Source organism: Colias eurytheme, chromosome 2 (assembly GCF_061535395.1).
Source record: "Colias eurytheme isolate Ceu_HAF_F1 chromosome 2, ilColEury1 Martin Lab GWU primary, whole genome shotgun sequence".
Lineage (NCBI taxonomy): Eukaryota > Metazoa > Arthropoda > Insecta > Lepidoptera > Pieridae > Colias > Colias eurytheme.
The window spans coordinates 4,382,794-4,406,970 of NC_142981.1; the positions used below are offsets into that span (position 1 = coordinate 4,382,794).

The 24,177-nt window shown below is 33.5% G+C and overlaps 2 protein-coding genes across 2 annotated transcripts in view; one reads left to right on the forward strand and one right to left on the reverse strand.

Moving 5' to 3' along the window:
* Window positions 1-2,543: 2,543 nt before the first annotated feature.
* dysc (whirlin protein dyschronic) overlaps window positions 2,544-24,177 on the reverse strand; it is a 67,717-nt gene continuing 46,083 nt past the window's right edge. The window contains exons 15-18 of the mRNA XM_090111761.1: window positions 23,493-23,594; window positions 6,559-6,828; window positions 5,943-6,083; window positions 2,544-5,756 (exon numbers count right to left, since the gene is read on the reverse strand). Of these exons, the coding sequence (XP_089967887.1) occupies window positions 5,676-5,756; window positions 5,943-6,083; window positions 6,559-6,828; window positions 23,493-23,594 (594 nt within the window). The 3' untranslated portion in view covers window positions 2,544-5,675. The remainder of the gene's footprint in view (window positions 5,757-5,942; window positions 6,084-6,558; window positions 6,829-23,492; window positions 23,595-24,177) is intronic.
* LOC149910250 (uncharacterized) lies at window positions 11,631-21,992 on the forward strand. Its single transcript, XM_090111752.1, has 2 exons — window positions 11,631-11,797; window positions 21,062-21,992. The coding sequence occupies exon 2, from the start codon at window positions 21,100-21,102 to the stop codon at window positions 21,292-21,294; it is 195 nt and encodes a 64-aa protein (XP_089967878.1). The 5' UTR covers window positions 11,631-11,797; window positions 21,062-21,099; the 3' UTR covers window positions 21,295-21,992.

The following is a 24,177-nucleotide window of genomic DNA, read 5'->3' on the forward strand; positions in this document are numbered from 1 at the left end:
AATAATAACAAGACAGACGATAACTCGTAATTTTAAGAAGAGTGCTTCATAAAAACATGTTTACTGATTAAAGAATGTAGTGACGCTAAGTTTTCCTCAGATTATGGAATAAAGTTATGTGATAAAAAAATGTGTTTACACTTAGATAAGTTTAACAATTGCTATTGGTCAATTCAATATGATATGATGCTTAAGGTTGACTGCCACATGCTACCTCATGATAAGAGGAGATAAAGCCTACTTTACCTTCGTGAAATCAGTCTGTTTTTGTTAATTTTATCAGCCTATCTTTTGTTTTTATTAATGCCATTTTGAACAACATTTGAATTAAATTACTACCACGTACCAAATACTTGCATCTTAATTGTTATTTTTGTAATTAAACGATAAATTGCGAACTATGAACTCGTGAACACAAATTTAATGTACTTTTATATCTGTTACCTACCCAAATGAATTGGTTATTCGAGAAAAATGTATTTTAGTGTCGAAATCTTTTACTTCTCGATAAGTTTAACGAATACAGTAGGTAAGATTTTTGTATTGTAGAGTTTATTATATAGGACCGCGCTATAATTCTGCATCTGTGACATCTATGTTCGCTTCGTTTTTGTAATGTTTACTGTACATTCGAATAAATGTAAGCAATTAGGTAGCAGTTTACAGAAAATACAATTTATTATGAACTAAGAAAAATGTGTCGGTGTCTTTTGGTTTAATATTAATAAATTTAAATTATCTAGGTACCTATTATAACTGCCTTAGCGTTCATTGTAAAGTTGTCTTGACTTTTCATTTACATACTGAAACTCAGTACCATATTAGTAATGTGGGTGTTCTAATGTCATTTTCCCTACTCCTTTTGTTGTCCCATTTTATACCGCTTCAGAAAATAATGAAATTATAAAATATCATGCGATATTTTTTTTTGGGTTACATGAATTTTTAATCTTTCGCAAGGGATCCTTGGATGTTTCGGGATCCCGCTCATAGTAAACATTAAAATTTAAAATGTAGGTATACAAGTGATATAAAACGAATAAAATAACTAAACTAAACAATTTATACCTACATATAAGTTTTATTGTTAACTTTAAACTCAGTTAATAGATGAATTTAAAAAGTATGAAGAATCTATTAACTGTGTGATGATTTTCATTAGTAATTATAGTTGTAAAACTTGGAGTTTGGACATTATATCTATTGACATTAAATCTATTGATTAGGTAATTTCGAGCGGTTTTTTGGGGGTTCTATAGTGCTTATAGAAAAAGAGCGTTTGTGTTGAGCACATGTGTCAGAAGTGAAACTTCTTTAGCAAGATTTAAAAGATACCAAAATACCATCGCCTTACTCCATGACGGTATTGCCGTGACGCAACCTTGAAATTTCACTCTCAACGCGCTTAAAGAATCATCAAATCATATACTAGCGCTAGAGGTCCGCCCCGGCTTCGCCCGTGGTACATATTTCGCAATAAAAGGTAGCCTATATGTTCTTTCTCAGGGTCTAAAGATTGTCTGTGTCAAATTTCATCAAAATCGGTTGAGAGGTTTAAGCGGGAAAGCGTAACAGACAGACAGAGTTACTTTCGCATTTATAATATTAAGTAGGGATTTCAGAATTTCAATGCCTTGCCAATGGTCTTGTCTGTTTTCTCTCAGGATAATGAGAGAAAACAGACAAGACCGTTGGTATGGAGAAAATAGCCACCACAATATTTAAATAATTTTGAAAACGGGCTATTGGAAATTAAACCCATAAAATCCCCGCCCATTATACTCGTAGGACGTGCTTAAGTTTATCTTGATTGTTTTATGTTTACACAATTATTCCAAAACAATAAATGTTTTGGTAATTTCGTGTCACTGATAAAATTATGTGGCGTCATTTGACGTCGAATGTTTTTCATTTCTTTTCGATTATTTAACGTTACAACTAATTACATTGCGATGTCCTTAATGTGCCAAAGATATACGTAATACGTATGTCAATGCCAAAGTAAATTAACACTTTCTTTTGTCTCTTGATTAATAAATTTTTGAACAAATTTGTTCTTACTATGATAATGTACCATACAGACTATATTTTTGGAATTGAAAACCTTAGCAACACTTAACTCAACTCAACACAATGCTATAAATCAAGATAGTTGCTTTAAGAAAGTGAAATGATTTATGTATTATTGCGTATAAACAAATCATTGTTTATAACATTGTTTAATGCAGATATTTCAACCGACTGTAATAATGTACAGCTTTGTTAACGCTTAAAAGTAGCTCTTTATTATCCTCTTTGTATTTAATTTTAGAATACTGTCTTCGTTAACTTCTTACGATAACATTTATAATCAGCATTATGGACATTTATTTAATTAACGAATTTTCCTTGCCATCGAATGCCCATATTGCGAATAGTTTACAAGTGTGCTACTCTAATAAAATCTCAGTTTTAAATCAACGTACGATTTTTATACACAATGTTTTTGAAAACTTTCGTGTAGGCACAGGGAATAAATAAAACAAAACAATTATTATCTAGGTAACAATATATTTTTGTTATCAACGGCAAACTTAACAACGAACTACAATATAGATCTTTCCAACATAATGCCAGCGCGAAGTATAGGTAATTGTATTTAACCTAATTAAGTTTAAAAACGTTCAGGAGCTAAGTCCTTATATTATTCACAATAATCACATTAATTAGGTCAACTAAGGAAAAATAAATGGACGGTATAGAATAGATAGGAATTTGCTGGACAAGCAATAAAAATCGAGATACAAAAAAAACATCATTGGAAAGCGTTTAATGCATTTAGAATTTAAATACTTTAACACTGGTTACGAGTTGTGTGTAAATGAAAATATAGATAATTCTTTTCTATTAAAATAATTATTTGTCATATTTGTTATTAATTAATATACCTAGCACAACGGTTAAGGCAGCTTCATAATAACATCTTGTGCAAGTGACTTGGGAATTAATGTAACAGTCTGCACTATGGATTCATTTTGTTTTTATACTGTGGACAAGACGACAAACAAAATAGTGATTGTTCTATGCTTTATTATTCGTATATCATTTGTTATGGCTAAACTAATATAACCTATTAAATAGGCACTAAAATATATTTTAACATTGCTTTGTTAAATGAATTGACATTTGTCGCGAATACTTTAAAGTACTTTAATCTTTATAAAATATAACATACCGATTTCCTAAAATATTTAATTGATATCAAAGCAAAGAATTAGATAATATAAACTCTTAATATTGTAATATAATGACACAAACTACGTAAGTATTTTAATCAATAAATATAATTTCTTCTCTATTCATACCAATAAACAAAAATTTGAAACTACTCGATCGGTAATGCTATCATTCAGAATTCAGATAATTATGAGTAATTAATAATTATCATACATTTTTTAGTTAATTGAGTACATCAATTTGAAAAGATAACCGTCCAAATGATAAAATATAACTTTTTTTAATTTTCAAATTAAAGTTAAGTTTTGATGGTTTCAAATGATCTAAAAGCTATAATATATGAATAGAACATGCAATTTATTAAAAGATAATATTATTTTTACAATTAAATATATTTTAAAAATAAATTATAAATATGCCGTTTATATTTTGTCAATTTACATAGCTAATTATACAAATCCTAATATTAAAAAGCGTATCTTGTGAAATAGCGGTCTATAACTTCGGAATAGAAAACTGCATTTGTCTTTTTTACTGTACAACAATACATAGTTGAAGGATTGTATGCTTTTGGCACTAACTTGAAATATCATAATAAATATATAAGTATTTTACAGTAACTCGTATTTACAGCTTATGTAATATTGAACGAGCACATTATATATATATTTACAATTTAAATGCATCTCAGATAAAACTTTAAATATGACTGGTTACAACACTTATGTAGTAAATAGGTACATTTGTGGGTTATATAGTAGTGACAATTCATTATCTACACATGTACATTGATTACAAGCATCAGCGAGAACGACAATGACTGATTAATATTATTTTCCATAGCCGAATACAATTGAGAAACGAAAGAAAATTTCCATTCAGTCTCTTCATCATTAATTTCATAATATAACCTTTTACAATACGCCCATATTTTTGTTATCCGCTGATAAGGTTCTCGACCTTTAGTTATTGAAAAGACTGAATGTAATTTCAGCTATTGCATTTTACTCAAAAGCAAAGCAACTAATAGCCATGTTTTTTTATCTTTACTGAAATCTATCGATTAGGACTGACATAAAACTGACACAGGCTCATTAATAACTAACATCTAACATAAAATTTATTATATTGCACACACCAATTAATTATATATTTGTATACATTAAATAAAAGAGTGGGCTAAATCCCTCTCCGCCATAACCTCCTAAACTCACCGCTTAACTACCTTATGGAATGACATGCTAGGCGCTCCTATGTTTTCTTTACCAAGCAAACTGGTCTATAATTGAGGATGGTGGGAAATTTTATGTGAATTACTTTTGTTAGGGTTTCATTATTAATACTGTAACATATTATATGTCATCATTGACATTCTTCATTGTTTTCGGTGAAAAGTATTGTGTCAGTCGATTGTTAATGTTGATGTTGATCGTTACTGCAAACAGCTTGCTCAGTGAGCGCCGCGTGCTACAAGCTCTGCTCTACCGCTGTCGTGATGATGCTCTAGGGCCTATCTAAGTCTACCGTCGATACAACGACCTGGGATGAGATGACCCGCGTATTAAATAGTACTCGATGCAACGTTGATGGCACATGGATGACGCGAAATCTTTAATGAAATGTACGCGAAGCTCTAAGTAACTTTAGTGATGCTAATATGAAAGCGATCGAATGTTACAAAATAATATTTAAGATGATCAGTTACCCGTAGCACCAATGCCAATCTATGTTAGCAAAACTATGTTATCCTCGCGACTTTACATTCTAGTTCTATTCGTTTAATCGTGATGTATTGAACAAACCTACCTGCGAATTTTACTCGTGAAGTTATGAGTTTATTTAAAATGTTTTAGATTAATTTATGATGTTTTAGTAAAAGTAGAACATTGTTATAAAATTCAGTCACCATCTACTGGTAAAATTGGTAATTTCTATATTCTAGAAAACAAGTTCCAAAATTTGTTTTACTACCCATAAAATCCCGGTGGAGAAGTGGGACAATTCATTTCGAGAACCGATTTATTGGGCAGTGTGCTTTGTGAGTAATTTTTTCATATTATTTTTTGATATATTTATTCGCCTCCCTTGTGCCATTAATTTTGTATAAGCCTTCACAGAACCTGCGTGACTTTCTCATTTCAGTCCGTTGCACGTCTAATTTCATTCATTCGTTCGGATTGAATTCGTAGAGCGAACGTATACTGACTAAGCGCCTGACGTGATAATCGAGCAATTGTTATTTTCTTAGTAACTGTCGTTTGGCGACACTTGAGTCTCACGTCGCAATAATTGCTCTGAAAGAAGACGCAGGCGCGTATAGAGTCAGTATCCCGTTTAGAAGAGCATGTGGCAGCGCAGGTTGGAGTTGGCTATTCCGTGGTGTGCGCGGTGAGGTCGACCCCCGGCGTCGCGCTGCCCAGCGCGGCCGGCGGGTCGCTGGCGGGGAGGGACAGTAGATGTTAGGCCTCCAGAAATATTAGTGCGGTTGGCTTTGGTTCAAGGTTCGATTTTTTCGCCTCCACAACTAGAAACTCGATTTCCTGAAAGAGAGAAATTTTGTATGATTAAAGTTATAGGGTGGCATGTGTATTTTAATCGGATTTTCTATATTTTATATTATTTCTTGTAGATTGAACTTTTCACAAATCACAATCAAACATATTTAAAACACTTTACGTAAATTAACACACAAGTACACATTGTATATTATCATCCAATTTACTAACTGGTTTATCTCTCTGTGCAAACGACTCGGCTATAAGCCTGGCCACTTCCTGATGCTGCATTCCCTCGACGCGATGTCCGTCCACCGCGAGTATTAATTGACCCACTTCCAAGCCGCCCGCCTCGTACGCTGAACCGTGCTCCTTGAATTTCAATCATTAAAATATAGCTAGGGAATTGTGACGCGCATTGTTATTGACTTTAAGAACTTTATAATTGCGGAAGTGCATGAAAAATCTTAATGAAACCTGAAGAAAATAAGTTTTATCGAAATTAAAATCATTCACAGAATGGGTAATCCATCTTACATAAAATTGGAAAGGTTTTCTTAACGTAAGTACCATTTTAAAGTAACAGTTTCATTGAAAATACATTAACTCTTATCCAGTTTATAAACTCGTCATAATGCTAATGAATAAGTTTCACGATATACCTAATTTAGTTAAAGTATTTGAAGCTGTAAGGGGACATTATTCTGGTCAATCTCCCATATTTCTCAACTTAAAAATTTTAACCTTGTTTTCGAAGTTTGAGATTATGGAAATAAATTTTCTTTCCTGTTGTTCTAATTTATGCACAAGATATCATAGATTTGTATTATTTTGAAAATTTACTTACATGAATATTAATGATCCTCGGTAGCGGATGCTTAGTGTTCGCCCCGCCTTCAATAGCAATACCCAGGATTGGTTTAGTCTTCTTGACAGTAATATGTAGATTCCCATGATGGTCTGGCACGACTCTTGCAGAACGACTCTCATCCCCTTGGCCTTCCCCGTGTTGTAATCGTTGCATAGATTGGTGCCTTCGTATGCCTCCCCGATCTTCTAACAATGCACCTCCCTCTTCCTTCATGTCGAAACTACGCGATAATTTGTGAGCTAGTTCCTGTTAAAAGATAAGAAATTTATACACAAAGGAAATGTACACATGACTTTGTTAGTAAGAATTACTTGATTGAGGCTTCAACAGTAACTTCTAAAACTTCTTTAAAATATTCACAAGAGTACTTACTTTCTAACTAAATAAGACTTCCTAATACATACTATATACAACATTCATACTAAACTGTGACGCTACTCTAACAGCAAAATCTTCAGCCTCTAAAACAACTTTGTGCTCTAATATAGGATAGTGTAGCTGGGTGGCAGAGGGAAGGAGTTCTCCTGAGTTATCTGGAATTATTCACAAAGACCTTGTGCCTCTCAGTTACAGGAATGTAAATGGTCCGTATGTTGAATGTATCGAGAAGCTGTAAGTGAGATGTGAGCTGGAGGCATATAATCATGCTTTTCGATCACTCGGTGGCGTGGTACAAACGTATTATACAAGTGTCGGTTTTGGTTTCATGAGGAGTCTTTAAACCAATTAGCATATTTATATAGGAACAGAGCCGATTTAGAAAATGAAAATTGCGCAGCAAATAAAATAAATAAATAAAGAGTAGCATTGACCATTTATAAAACGATAAACAAAATCAAATCTGAAACTCAAATTCAAATCCATGCATTAATTTCAATTGGCCGTTCGTCACAATCACGAAATATTTTAGAAGTATAGCCGATCTAAATATTTTCGAAATATCCGGTCGAATAGACTCGATAGCTACAAAACTGTTTCATGCACAATATTACTCTCATCCATCTCTACAGGCTAACAAAAAAGACAGACGAAATGAAAAATAACCGAAATGGAAATAAATGTGCGTAAAACTACTCCGAATCGAACATAAAACTAACATAGGTATCGACAAAATATAATGTGCAACAATAACAAAAGTGGTAACAGAAGTTTCTAACATCAAGCAATCCTTCCGATTTTAAAGCGAGAATTTTGAAAAAGGAATTTAATAGATATCGTGCAAAAGTAATAATCGTCAATGTGCTAGGACAGATCGCTGATTATTCCGACGGTGGAAGGCCGGGCCACTTACTAGAGGTCGTCCCCAGTACCATGATTTAACTTTCTGCGTCCAGCCACCGAGTGATGAGCGCAGCCCCTCGAGGTAGCCGCACTGAAACATCACACTCACTCAGCACCTGAATCTAGCCAGAACAGCAGCGCTGTCAACTGTTCCCTATTCCCCTAGCTCTCGAATAGCTATTCTTTATAACAGCTCGTTCTTAAATAAAATGACTGTCAGTATGCCAGAAGGTTATACTAGATTGAAGCAACATTTGCGGCCTATTATAATCATACTTGATTAATAATTTTAGCTGTATGGAGAATAAGGAGCATAGGAACTACAAATGAAAGAAGAATATCTAGCATACATTGTTGATTACGAAAGAAATATTTAATGGCAGTTCCGAGCTAGAATGCAAAGAGAATATTAATTATACGTACCTGGTCCTATGTTGAAATATGAGATAGCATGTAACAAAACAGTAATTTTTAAAAAATTGTGTGGTCTTCGAAGTACATATCTACGTAACGAACAGTAAAGAAACGGTTACTACATTTGTACAAGTTAAAGAAATTGCATAAAATTAGCGTCATTGTATTAACGTTTTGTCAACTTTCTATCGACTGTGCTGCCTGTTGCGGCACGCTCCATGTTACGGTTCGATATAATAAGGTCACTCCAATAATGTTGATAGAAGATGTTAAGTAGATACTTGATGTGGCATTTAAAATGACAATAATAATAATTACATAAATACATAATATCATAATCAATAAATGGCACCTTAAATGGCGGACTGCCGTAAGTTATCATTGCGTGCACGCGTAATGGCGTGGAATGTTCAGCAGCATGACGAGATTGTTATTTCTTACAATATCTCCTATTATCTAGGTCCTGTATCTGGGGACGGCCTCGACATGGTGCGTCTTGTTAGCGTTCTCTATAAACAATGAGATAGCATCGTGGATCGACGACACGCGCTAAAACGATACCGCGCCAAACGTCCGAGTGGTCGTGGACGGGTGCATTCATATTTTATTTTCATTGAGTTTTTGTAATATTATTAATTAAATTTTGTGATAGGTTGCAACTTTGCGTACTTTAGAGGTGGTATAAAATTTATTCCACGCAATAATATGCATCACAAATGTTATATTCCGTGAGAATAATAAAATGTTGATTGTCTTTTGTTTGAGTTTATGATGTGAGTTCGCAGCGTGCGGTGTGACAATGCGAACATAACCATATCCCAACCGCACTAAAAACGACCTCGTAACGCACACCCTGAACATTGCTTACCCTGACTCTAATGTATACCTATTGTTCATACAATTGTGGTTTTAGACACATTTTATTCTGCATACAGCAATTGTTTTAATTACATATTAATATATTATATAATATTACAATTGCAGATATGATATGATGGATATTCCCGAATTGAAATTATCGATAATAACACTACTATAATTTTAGAACAGTAAAAAAAGTGTGTTTTTTATCATCTATTGATACGCCAGGCTTTTGATATCATATGTGATGAATAAAAAATTGCGACTGCTGAATGAATTTATAGCTGAAACAACAAAGACGATTTAATGATGATTCAAACCGTTGATATCATAATATTACAAATATCTTCCGAGTCAGGACTGTTTGCAAATTATTAATATGATATATAAATCACAATTTAGTGCATTTCTTATCTGTCGAGCATCGAATGCCCGTTATTTCATAGATAACAGAAGACGTGAGTTGCCTATCTCCAAATAACGCTATCTTTCCCACAAAGCGCGGTCAATTATAAGTAATATTACTATGTAGATGCTTAAATGTTTAATCTGTGGTCCAAATCAACACCCGTTAGCTTTATGAAAAGGTAGCGGCGATTAACTGTGCTTAGATGTAAAATTTACGAATGTTGCAAATATTAGCCATATACTTAAATTCGATTAAAATGTTAATTTATTAGCTATTATGCACGACTTGGCCTTTATATTTTTCAATATCCTTTGTGTCTTTGATAAAGCTTTAGGTATATTAAATTTTACTACAGTTGCGTACGTAGGTAAAGTCCAGTCGTAAAACAAACATTTTGCAATATTATAACCCTCAGGCCTCACTTTATCCTTCCTGTGTGTTTGAAAAACTAAACGATAAAACATTAGAAATTGAAAATTGATATTCATCAGAACTAAATACTAGCAAATGCAGTCAAATGTTGAAATGCCTAAATTTAAATTTCAAACGTATCTCTATTTTCATCCATTGAAGCAAGATTTTGCACTGTAAATTATTATTACTTTATAAGCTTTACGATGCAATAAAACGCGCAACAACATTGCGCATGCGTATTACGTTTCATATTTTTGACAATAATCACTTAGTTCGAGTAACGGGAGAGTTACATAAAGACATACATTTTCGTTACAAACAATGACATGTGGTAACATTAGAACGGAATTATCAAATAGGTGCAAGTGTTTAAGGCATACATAGAAGTAAATTCATTCTGGTCTTAATTTAAATACATTGCAATTGTTGTGTTCAATAATATTATTTTGTCAAAATTTCTTTCTTCTTCAAGTTTATTTCAGTAAAAGGTATGTGATAGTATAAATATATGAAAGTATTGAAATGCTGAAGTCTTTCAATATTTATAATCTTATTAAGATTAAATTTAAATGTTTTCGTGTTGAGATCCTTTTTATGATGTGAATGATCAAAACTTATGATTTATACAATGCAGGATAACAAAAGAAAAGAAGGAGGAAATTTGAATTGACTCCAACCTATTGGAGGCGTGATCAGCCATTATAGATGTTGATGAAAAAGCAAAGGATATGTGGTTCAAGAAACGCACTGGAGAGCTCTAAAGTTTCCGGTTTGTCCAGTTTGGGGCAGATGTTCGGGCCGTGGGAACTAACGGAGATGATAAAAACAATTTAATTATAGACATCAAAATTAAGCCGTACTTTAAAATCCTGCCATAAATCTTTGTAAATCAAACGGGATCGAAGTAATGGTACAATACTACCAGTTTCACGAAGAGGTTCAAAATTTGAATGCATTTTTTCTAGGCAAAGACTCTCATTATCACGTAGTTCTAGTTTGTTTTATACATATTTTGGTAATGCAAAGAAAATCTGATTCCACTACCTTTCGAAAACATGGGTCAAAAGACCTGAATCTTTAGGAAATACAGCTAAGCTAAGTCGTTATTGATAATGTCTCGATGTATCCTGTTACCTCAGTACCTACTGTTTATATAATAACTACTTTCACAGTAGAAATGAATTATTTATAAAGTTATAAACTTATTAGAATTGCGGAGATTTTGATACATTTGACATTTGGTATTTGGATACCCAACATGACCAAAACTAATTATTATCTGGAAATTAAAGCGTTTGTTATTTTTAATTATTTTAGTGTGATTTTCTTACATTCAGATGCTTATATCATTCAGAAGATTTCGATTTGCCATTGACAATTATTAGAAAAGTCTTAATTTTTTTAAGTATGTCAAATATAGGTATTTAGTCGTGTTAATAGTTGCAGCCTTATCGCTGGATCAATATTGGCAATAGTTACGAGCTTTCTAAATCACTCTTTAACGAGGCGCATGAAGTCAAAGTTTGAACGTAACAATACGGTTACTTGGGCAATTAAAGGGAAGCGTGGGTGGCGGTGAAATTACCTCGGAGATTTACTACCTAATGCCTACCATATGGCGTTTTATTGCTTATCGTACTCCATATGCAGTGGTCGATTGGCCCAAGAGAGTGTGGAGTGAACTCGATTTGCACAGAGAAACAGTCGCGGCTGGTAGACCAGTCTTGCTCTGAACGGCGACTGGCGCGCACGTCTTTTGTTATTTTCTCTCACACCAACTTGTTTACAAATAGAAACCAGTGTTGGTTATTGTAGTAAAGAGGATAGCCGTGACAGGTGAGTCAATCTTAAATCGAGGTTAATGTTTCGATTGTCGTATTTTACCTGTTCATTGCCAACATTGATCCAGCGTGTCGGGATATAAACAATCACTACTTCAGTCAACTTTTTTACTTGTGTAACATGTGGAAGCACGCTCGGTTCAATTCTGTTTTTGGCCATTGTTATGTAGTGGTTAATTTTAATCGTTATATCTAATGTCACTTTTAACTTTTTACACACCTTCACACAATTATCCTTAACCTATAAATTGGTCACAATGGATGTCTATTGTTTTGTGTTTGTTCATGTTAAATCAATAGCTAAACATTATTGTTATTTCAAAACCTTTATACATTGTAAGTAGGTTTATACAATATACCCTCAAATGATCGGCCCTTTCATGGAAAATTAAAACTTATTATTTTGTGAGTTTCTATTACTATTCATAAGAATATTGAAATAGTAACGATGACACTTATTAAACGATAAAAAAAGTATTATCGATTTTGAAATGATTCAGAGATAGTAGCAACCGGTACCTACTGATAATTATTTTTTAAAAATAAACTTCAGTCTATATTTTCGTAAAGGCTTAAGGTGTTGGTGTCCTTTTACGGCTTATTTGAAGAAGTGAAGGGCAGTACCCTCAGTTTCTTTGGGAAAGTGCCGTATCTCGTGCATTGTTTATTAGCGGTTCGTAAATCGTGATCTACTAACAACAAAGATGCATTATCCATAGACAAGACTGAATTATTATCACTACAAGCCACAATGATAGCAGGGGTTAGACACGCTTATCGGAAACTTATCTAATCCATTAAAATATAATACGTCGGAAAAAGGTGCATAATCTATTGTTATAAACTTAGTATGAAAGTTCAAACAAAATGAGTATTTATTTATGACGGCTTTATTATCGATGTAAAACGTGAACTATTTTTATTCTGTGGCAAATTTATCGCACAATTTTTATACCAAACTGGGGCTTTAAATTGAAATACTTTTTGCACTGATAGTTGAAGTTAGCATCCATTGTTGGTAAGTGGGTAATATAAGCTATGGCATTGCCGTACCTACCACTATCCCGTACAATAATAATGCTTTGTATCGATAGACATGTCATAATTAATTATTGATGTAAAACGCAAGATTGATCGGTAGGATGAGACGCGCCGCCGGCCGCGCCGGGTCCCGCTAACCAAACATCCCGGCCGTTAACCGTTGTATTGCTTTATTATACATCATAATAGACCACACACAACTTTCTTATTTTCATAAACGATAGAAAACGGTGAATTATTTAAAACGAGCGGGCACCTCTCGGGTTCAACGAGAAACTTGTATTGGTCTCTGTATGGTCTCTGTTGACTTTTGTGAAACGATAAATTATACAGCGAACAAATTGTATAATTTATCGTTTCACCACTTAGCCAATAATAAATTTCTTGTCTGCGAAATAATTTTGCATATAAAAAATTCTTATATAGCTCTCATAATATTTTATGGTAGATATGGCTTGATCGTGGAGAATATTTAGAAAACCATAACTAAAACATTACGGAACAATGTATAAATGGATAACTCCTCTATCTCTTACTTCTCTTCTACATAATAGCAAACCATAATTCTTGAAATCGGTATCTAGAACATTTTCTATCATTATTTATTTTAAAAAGGTGTATCCTACTGAAGATGTCTGGCATGTTGTCAATGCAATGCAAATAAATTACACTCACACTCTCGAACCCTCGACCTAATTTCGCCTTAAGACTCACGACATTAATAATGTTTATTTTTACCAGTTATAAATTTCACAAATTTTTAGCATACAATTTTAAAGGGCGGTGCAGCCAGGCCATCTGTTATGGGCTAATTAAAATGTTACAGCGGAGTGCGGACCGGCCGCTGCCCCATATTAACTTAATGAGTTTGCGCGTTATATTTGCAGCTATATTTGAATAATTGTTATGAATTGTTTTATAACACGGAAACAATTTCGTGGATCACGTAAAATTAATTAAGCGGGAGCAAAGGTCGTATCTCGTAATGTTTTATTGTACCGCTCTTCTGTGTTTATACACGGGGTTGTTTTTATGTCTAGCTCTCAGCCATGGGTTAAAAATAAAATAGTAATTTAAATTTTCTTATATTTCTTTTATAAGCACACGATTTCCAGTAAGAAGATTGACTTGTGGTTTTGCTATTTGGTATTAGTATTTAATGTAGATTTCTTATCTACATTAAATACTAATACCAATGCCTTATAAACGGGTAACTGCATCTGTAAAGGTGTTGAGGTTAAGATCATTATATAGAAAGTATGAGATAATAAGTAAACAGTAAAGACAATATTAACGAGTGAGTGGGTGCCCCGGTCGTATGGGGCTGATAAGTGGAGCATGTTCATTATCACCACTTGTAACGGGCCGCAATTACGGCGACTTGTCACGATACTGTTTATCTTGCAATAATGCACGTGCCGATCTTATAACTTCTTATTTAAACATCTACGAAATTGAATAAGTTTAAAATTTCGCGTAACTTGGCACCGCAAGTCCGAGCCAAGAGTGGTAGTAACTTATGCGCTCTATCCTAAGTTTTATATGAATGTTCAAATTTTCCAGTTGGCAAGTTTTGAACAGGTAAAGCAATTTTAAAAACGGAGTAGTCTTATCACGGTTGGTAAATAAAGATTTTTAAGTTTTTGCGCGGAGGTTTTTACAAGCCCATTTTTTCTTATTTATGACTTATTTTATTAACGTTGTATAATAAATGAAGAGCTCTTAGTGAACATAATAACTAAAAACTTTAATTGTACTTAAGTAGCTGTTAGTATTCGTAATTTTCTTGCGCGATATCGTAAAATTTTTATTCATATGATACGTTATATCATCGTATCTTGAGAAACACTAGGTAAACTCAAATAGTCACTTTCGCAACAAAAATCATATCTCTTCCTTTTATACTTCGCTGAAGTAAGGATAATTACATATTGAGTAATAAAAGAATAAAGACGCGAGCAACCAGTAAGCGGTTACATAATTAATTTCAAGACACAATAGTTCTTTGTTAAAAATTGGGCATAAACGTTTATATTCAATTCATCCGACATTTAAACTACATATATTGTACTTTTTAACTCACACAATTACGTCCATTATTATAATCGCTAGCTTCAACTTGCTTCGTTCATAAAAAATAAACTACTTATAAAAAAATTATGCCAATCTGTGCTTTATTTGAACCGTGAAAAAACGGACAAAGAAATAGAGAAAAAGAAACTCTTTCATTATTATCATCATGACATCAACAAATCTAGCACATAATCTGAAATCTGGGTTAAATGCGAAGCCTATCTAAACTCATTATCCATACAAATTCAATTTGACATAAATACTCCTTGACATAAATGCGGAATTATTAGACGGTGCTATTATGCAGGTACACTTTGCCATTTTCGAATTAAACGTATGTTACATGTCTTGAAACACATGACCCCGGAAAGGCGAAGTCCTGAGAAAGTATAGAATCATTATTGTAGTCGTGCTGGCCACCTGCTCTACTCAGATAACTGCGGGAGATTTGGTACAAGCTCTCTGCGTTAGTTCGAAAGCAATATACCTAAAATAAAATAATATTGGACATGAGAACAATAAAAAACAAAACGATGCCATCAAAATACACAATATGTAGGAAAAATCACTACATAGTATAAAACAAAGTCGCTTTCCCTGTCCCTATGTCCCTATGTCCCTTTGTACGCTTAAATCTTTGAAACTACGCAACGGATTTTGATGCGGTTTTTTTTAATAGATAGAGTGGTTCAAGAGGAAGGTTTATATGTATAATAACATCCATTAAATAGTGGAGAAGTACTGTTATTTTTGAGGTTTCTAATGTGATGTCGTAAAAAATTACATTGTTTACGCTTATATTGCAAACGCAGGCTGAACCCTACGAGTTTTATCAAAATAATGTACTAAGTATTATACACATTGAAAAGGTCTACAGAAAAGTCCGCGATGGTATATGTCTATCTCTTATGGATAACCCACAATAACATTTTTTTGCCATTTACTTTTTACGACAAATAATAGCTAATTTTCGAAGCGATTTTCACCAATACAGCATTAATCCTTAACCAATAAAATACCTTGAATACATTGTTCATTTAATATAGATCTATATGGCCCTTTACACCGTATGATTTAAGTGAATATTTTCGAAGATATTACAGATTTAAAAATTGCGGGACGTAGCGTTTGCGGCGATACCGGCCGGCCGGGCCGCTATGTTTTTATATATTACTAGCGGCCCGGCCCGGCTTCGCCCGTGGTACATGTGAAAAATAGATGTTGGCCGATTCTCAGACTTACCCGATATGCACAGAAAATTTCATGAGAATCGGTCCACCCGTTTCGGAGGAGCAGACTAACATTGTGATACGAGAATTTTATATATAAGATGTACAACGTTCACAGTTTTTCTGTAGTGTATTTAGTATTGCACCCGTGCGAAGCTGGGGCGGGTCGCTAGTAAGCTATAAAATACAATTTAGCCTCATTGTGACCTCAAGTGAAGAAATGGCTATTTAATTCGTAATGATATTTTAAAGTACATCATTTATTCAGTCTATTAGGTACGGCATACACACGAAGGGAATACAAAAAACTGATATGTCGCGGTGAAAGTCAGACAAGTGTAACTTTAATTGGATGTTATTTACGATGTCACGTATGAGAGTGCCATTAAGAACTTGGTCACGATAGAACTACATACGTATTATTATGAGACCATAATATGCCTCTTCATGGAATGCTTTATAGCCTTCTCGACTTATATGGCCTCGGAATTAACTAATAACTTCTATTTAGGGACACTTTATATCATAACTTTTGGTGGATATTATTTTATATATGTTGTATGCATCTTTTACTACTTTATAAAGCAATTGATACAATCTCTTAAATTTAAATTGCGACTGAAAGCTAGCTAGTCACTTTAAATCAATTTTGATCTGTAACAATGCCTATAATATTCTGAATGAAAAACGTAATACTCCTAAGACCCATTGTAGTATTTAAAAGCCATTGTAGTTTCAGACTTTCGCATTTTATTATTATGATAGGAACAATGTTAAGAAAAGATCAATACACCGATTATATAAATGGACCTGGTTTATTTTAACCATGAAATCTTATCAAATGATCTCAAAACGAGTATTATAAGTTCATACTATAGTGCAATAACATTGCACATGAACAATGGCCACTTTCATTGCAAGTAAAATAAAAAGTACAAGCCGTTTCGTGTAATTGCGTACAACTATCATTATATGTATTCTACAAATGGACGTGCTTGTAAGATCGCTCGGAATCGTTTGACGCACGCGACAAGTCCAATTTATCTCGCGGTATGTTCCTCTCAAGCGCAACACACTCGTATCATATTGGTATGATGTCGTTAGATTCATATTTTACCGATCGTAATAGAAATGGAGAAAGCAACTTCGCTATTTATGCGATATCTACTTTGTATATATGCAAATATTCCAATGATGCTGATCAATACATTCAGTAAATTCATTATCGGATATGTAAATTTATACAATAAGTAAATATTTTTTACTATAGCGATTAAATAAAAAGCAAATATCCAACATAAACATTTAATAAAAAGGTCTATTAAATGTTTATGTTGGATTTATTTTTATGTTTCTATTGTGAAATCGTATTTAATTGCTAGCGCGCATTTATCTTAACTGTGGGAAACTCGTAGGTATATCATTCTTGTTCAATAGTATCGGATCAGCGGCGATTTAAGGGGGCGCATAAAGCAAAATAACCAATCTTCTATTAGATGATACGTGTAATATGCAAGACCAAATCTAAAAAATAAAATATATATCAAACTAGATGATATGTTCAACGATTCTGTTTAATCAAAAACATAAAATATTAAAATTTACTCGATAAAAAAAAATCACCAAGTAAGCTCTAATTTTCACACTTTTACGTTTTCTACTTGACATGGTAATACTTATTATGATTTTTTTTTCATAAACAATTATATTAAAACATTTGCAAGATATTTGTCAGAGCATTTTGTGTAATTACGTTTAGTTTTGGTTTTATCTGCGATAAACCACTTTTGGCGCTCTTTTTTCTCGAGATAAACGTTTGATTTTGTCACGATAAAAGTGGTTTATCGCAGATAAAACCAAAACTAAAAGTAATTACACAAAATGCTCTGACAAATATCTTGCAAATGTTTTAATATAATTGTTTATGAAAAAAAAATCACAATAAGAGCGTATACGCACTATGCGGGTAGCCGCATTGCGGGTAGCCGTCCGGCTGACCGCAAGCACAATAATTATGTACGTAATATTCATTTCTATGCGCACTGTGCGGTCTGCGGTAGCCGCATCGAAGTGCGCATAGAAATGAATATTACATACATAATTGTGCTTGCGGTCAGCCGGACGGCTACCCGCATAGTGCGTATACGCTCTAAGTATTACCATGTCAAGTAGAAAACGTAAAAGTGTGAAAATTAGAGCTAACTTGGTGATTTTTTTTTATCGAGTAAATTTTAATATTTTATGTTTTTGATTAAACAGAATCGTTGAACATATCATCTAGTTTGATATATATTTTATTTTTTAGATTTGGTCTTGCATATTACACGTATCATCTAATAGAAGATTGGTTATTTTGCTTTATGCGCCCCCTTAATCGCTTTGATTCATTCTGTAGCGTTAGGGGGTCCGGTATTGCACCCACGGCTGAGTCATGCGGCTTAGTAAGCCCTAGCCGGTATAAACAAACCAAACTGTTTAATTGTAGCTTACAGTGAAAGGCTTACAATTACGTTCTACAGTCATAAATAAATACAGTGTACCTAAGTTACGATTAATTATAAAATGTACTCAGTATATAAGTAATATCCTTAAGTTAATTGAATTTTAAATATAATGAAGCTTATACTAATTTTTAACCATACAGTATTAGTTCAATGTTTGTTTTGTTATAAATCGAATGACAGCTGAAACTGAGATTCTATACAGGAAAACAGGATATTATTTTCCCAGAGTTCCGGATTAACGCCAATGTTGGGTCGGATTAACTTCACTATGACAGTCCAATTTATTCGAACTCTCCTTATAGAGAAAATCGTATATTTGCTTTCAAGGGCATCCAATTACCCGGGATGTCAATTTATAAATGGACAGAGAAAGACTTGAATTATGTACAGGCGATGAATCTGGACACAAATAAGCTTGAAAAGTGTGCGAACTCCTTAACTCGCTAACAGTCCACTTTCACGGAACGATTACGACATTATCTTGAGCCGAGTGCAATTTCAACCGCAAATCCTGTGTTTGAGTTGTTGACTCACGGCAGTTAAATATAGGTAGTTATATTATATACAGCATAAACACTTCTTGTGAAGTGCGTGATACCTCAAGTGGAGGTAATTAATATTTTTAACGTAGTTGTAATATCGGTAACTGTTTGAGGTTTTTAACGCCACTTAACTGCATTTGTCGTTAGCAGAATTAACATTTACATCCGTGTAATATACATCATTATTATAGTTAAGTCGGTGTGGTAGAGGAACTACTAGAAGACTAATTATACTGTTTATATATAAGGTGTAATTTATTTGTTGTCCTATTCTATTCTGTTTATAATGTTTAATAGACAGAAGGATTTGTGTAATTATTATTAAAAAAATCTCACAGAGGTATTTCAAAGGATTATAATGACACGGGTCATATCAGAGACAGTCCCAAATACAAACAAAAATAAACTTTACTCATAAAAATTGTATACGTAGTACCTAAAGTAATTTGAATTGAAATTGCGGGATGTCTGTTATTTATGAAAACAAGTCGGAAACGACACAATGGACTGTCCTCATTGTTTCCGAGGCATTCGTTTAAACCTCGCCGTATTACAACTGGGCGCAATCCCGCTCTTATTAATGGAATAGCTTATTTAGAACACTACATTGATGCCAGTATAGCGATTTCAATCTTACGGTATATTGTATTTGTTGTAATAAAAGTTGTGCTGCTTCTGCACAAGAAATCTACAAAGAACTAACCTATTGTATTACGAAGTTTTGTCAGCGATCGATAGCCATAAATACTAAGAACTCTTGGAGAAATGTTATATGTATCTATTCTTACCTAGTAAGCGAATTTTATACATTTCACGTTTGCTTATTTCTACTGTAAAACTTGTTATTTAGTACGTTATCTATCCCGTATTTCTGGGGATGAATTTTCATGCATCGATTTTACGTTGGAAAGTTTATTAGGTATACAAAATATGAACCGGACCAAAATATGAATATTCGAAACTCAGTGGTTAATCGATTCCAATTACGGTCAGCGTATCGTTACGTATCGGTAATCCCAAAATTGCAAGCTGAGATTTTTGAAAGCGTCAAAATATATTATCGTCACTGCGCTTAGACACACTTTCGCTGGAGAAAGTTAATCGTGCGTAAATATTATTGTTTTAATATTATAAGCGCAATGAATGAATCAGATTATCCGGTATTAATATTCATCAACATAATTTTATTGTTATAAGCTAATTATTATTGATTGCCAGCGAAAGTTCCCGTCACGTAGGTTCATTGCGTAAGCGTCAATTGCGATCATTCATTTCTAGCGATATCGAGTAAATTGCAAACAAAGAAATGCCTATAAAAATATATTATAACGAGTCAAAAACCACGTGCGTAACTAATATAACAAAAAAATTGCACACACATTAGTCCAAATCAAGCACACTACACAATACCGAAAGCGACATTCGTCATGTTAGCCAATTAAATCATTGTATTGTTTAACCCACATCGAAACCAGTCTCCGCATAAACAATGTCTTTAGAATAAAGACCAAAGACGGTCACCACTCCATTGTGGAAACTAGAAATCAATTGCATTGGCATTGACACTCACACATTGTGCCGGCGCCCGCGTAACGTGATTTTTATATAATTTGTAATCAACATTTCGCAATTTCACACCAACGATCCTAGTTTACGCAACTGTTTCTAAAATTTAGGTTAAGTGTGTGACATTACTGCTTAACATAGATATTGAACTCAATCTGGCAATGAGGTTTACATCATAGTTTGTTTATAAATAATAGTTGTTATTTATTGCCATTTTTGTTTGTTGTTATTACTAAATATTTCTCCATATACCGAATGTCGTGTACCACTTATCTTAACGTTGATCGATATCGTTTTATTTCAGGTACTTTTTGTAACCCAGAAACCCTAAAAGAGACTAAAATGGAAAGCTGGTTGGGCGACGTGAAACGCGTAAAGATCCCACGGCCCAAGTTTGCCAGCAAATATCCTGCGGAACCACCGAAAGATTATCTAGATGACTGCTCTGACCTCAGCGGGAAAGGGAGGCTGCACGGCAACAAAGATTTAGCTAAGGCCACGGAGGAACTGAGACGAACGCTTCAGGAGAAACTATGATGTCTTCGTTAATCATAATTAGATCTAAGATTATTTCATATGGATTTAAGGTAATGAGGCATAATTTGTCTTGCCCAACACTTGATACTTACGCGTTTTTGAAAGTATAGATGGGAGGCCACTCGTATCGATGCCATTTCAATATCTTTCAATATCAAATCTTATCGTTTCAATCATTTGGTTTCGACGTCCTTGAGTACGATGTAGATAGGCAGCGGAACTTTCATTTATTTAAATGGCTCTTTTTCATTATCAGTATTGTTATTACTTTTTATAATAATTTAGCTAAGAATGTACTTAAATTGTAAACTTGTATGGATCTATTGGAATTGGAATGAAACTACGGAATTTTAATAATTTTAAAACACCATCATGACAATATTAGTGCTTCCAATGTTCCTCAACTTTAACTTATGTAATTCTGATTTGTGTATCGAAAAAAATATGATTATTAGATATCATAAAAAACAAGTTCTTAAAATTTCAAAATAACTTTAATAATTGTCGATCAAAGTAAAGTTAAACGACTGCAAAAGTAATTAAACTCATTTTGAAGTTAATTATAACTTCTGTACTCCTTGTAAATAGTAAATCGAAGATTCGCTTCTTCACTTACAGGTTAAGTAGCTTAGACTGATTTTAGATTTAAGAACACTATATATAGACGAATCTCTAAGAATTAAAAATTTCAAAAAATATTTTATTTTTCATTACGTATTACACAAGTCAAAATGTTTATCTATGGATATTGAAATTGATACTTTTTAAAGTAGTGCAATATAAGGTTAAAGAACCAATATTCTCAAAAAGGTAATAACAGCAAAATGTTTTAGGACACAGAAGGTAAAATATGAGTCAGATCTTATGTGACTGTAACTTTATATAGAAGGTTGTTACAGAGCTTATATTACAACGTAAAGGTTGTGCGATCGCTCGACTGAAACTTGAGTGAAGGTTCGTAGGCATACAATTTGATTCCAAATTAAAATAACGTCAACATATTGTTGAATCTTACTACTATGACCTATACTATTAGCACAGCTATTAAGGTTGACTACTTTGTTTGTTTTAATGCATTAATTTCTGAAAGTACTGGACCGATTTCAAAAACTCTTTCACCATTGGTCATGTACATGATCCCTGATTGCTATAGGCAATATTTATTTATTTATTAATTTAATTAATTAAAAAACATCACTTGCCATTACAGCCATGCCATGCCATTTTTATGTACCAAGCGAATAACCATTAATCAAATCTCATAAGTCATTTTCTGACTCCTGACTTGTTTCATACGCCTCTGGAAGGCCGAGATATGCCAAATGTCAACACGTATCAAGTTGAATAATGTGGTGAGTCGATAGCCATAATCTAAGCACAAACTGCTATACCTAGTTATATACTAAACCTACTATTTCATATAATTAGAAAGATTCAGTGTCAGCATCTTGGTTGATTACACACCTGTTTTTTTATTATGTAAGTCAATAGACTAACTTAAAACAGTGGGTAGATATTTAACTCATAACTCTACATTGTTATCTTGAATTATACGCTAAATTCATAAAATTTTTCATAAGCAACGAAAATGAGAACAGCCATGATAGAGCGCTGGCTCCACGCCAAAGTTTTCAGTTAGGCAAAAAGGGAAATGAGTGTGCTTCCGAACTCAATCCAATTCCGCATCACACTTTCCTTATGAAGGTTTAGAAGACGTGACGTCACGCTCTTCTGAGAAAACATCGCATACATGTTCCTAGGTAATGAATTATGGCATAAGTGTACATCTCGAGACATAAATAGATTGCCATCGGACGTGATTCATCGTTCACAATTATATGACAAGTTCATCAGCCACCGTGGCGCTTGGCAACTTATTCTACTGCGAACTGTGAGCTTATAAACTTATTTAGTATTTCCTACTTTTAAATCTCTTGTTCTGTTATGAATTGTTTTATGTTGACCTATTTTATAAGCGTAATCTACTATATATCTGCTTCAAAAAATTTAAACAATGAGTATGAATAAATTGTAAAGTAGGTACATGCCATACACATATCAAGTTAATGAAACGCAAGAAGGCACGTTCAAAGACATGCTTTTCCCATTGACATAAGGTCAGTACGCTTTTGACATGTTATGTGAGATACGTGTACGTGTGTAGTGTAATCACTTAACTAGGGTCTAGTTACACTTACAGTGTCATCATAGTGCTGCGTGTGTAGCGCAGTGGTGCTCCCTTCTCGTGAATTACATGGTGAAGAGTGCCGCCTCGAACGTCGACCCTCTTCCTCGTACTCCTGAAGACACAAATAATTTTCAAAACCGATCAAACAAACATAAAGTAGAGTCAAAAGATAATAAATACGACAGTTCATGCAAAGCACATAGCAAGCAGGAAACATAAAAAAGCAAGGAAACATATCACGTCACACAACGCAACCTTGATGCAAGTCCTTAAGATTCGGTGAGAACGTGTCGAGACGATAGATTAGCGATAAGGGGTGTGTTTCAGAGAGTGATCGCAGTCAGACTGCAAGCTGAGGGCTGACCAAGTCGCATGGCAATTGATTTTCATTCTATTTTTGCATGTCTGCGGTCTAGATATACTCTCAATGCCTTTATTTACCCAAATAATTGATCACTTTTAATTAAATTAATCGACACAAGTAGTTTAAAACTAAAAATTTTGGGCATAACTTTATTTGTACTTTAAATTTCATTATTTACTTCATAGATATGAAGAACTGCAGCTTTTGACCTGAATGAAAATGTTTGTAACAAAACCCGCCAAAAGTAAAATAAAAGATTTCCACTTCTCAATAATAGTTGTGCCTCCCTTTTTTCTTAGCTCTCGTAGATGAAAGTTCAGAATACAAAATA

Coding starts and splice junctions, on each gene's coding strand:
- LOC149910250 (XM_090111752.1), top strand. CDS start 21,100: ATGGAAAGCTGGTTGGGCGACGTGAAACGCGTAAAGATCCCACGGCCC.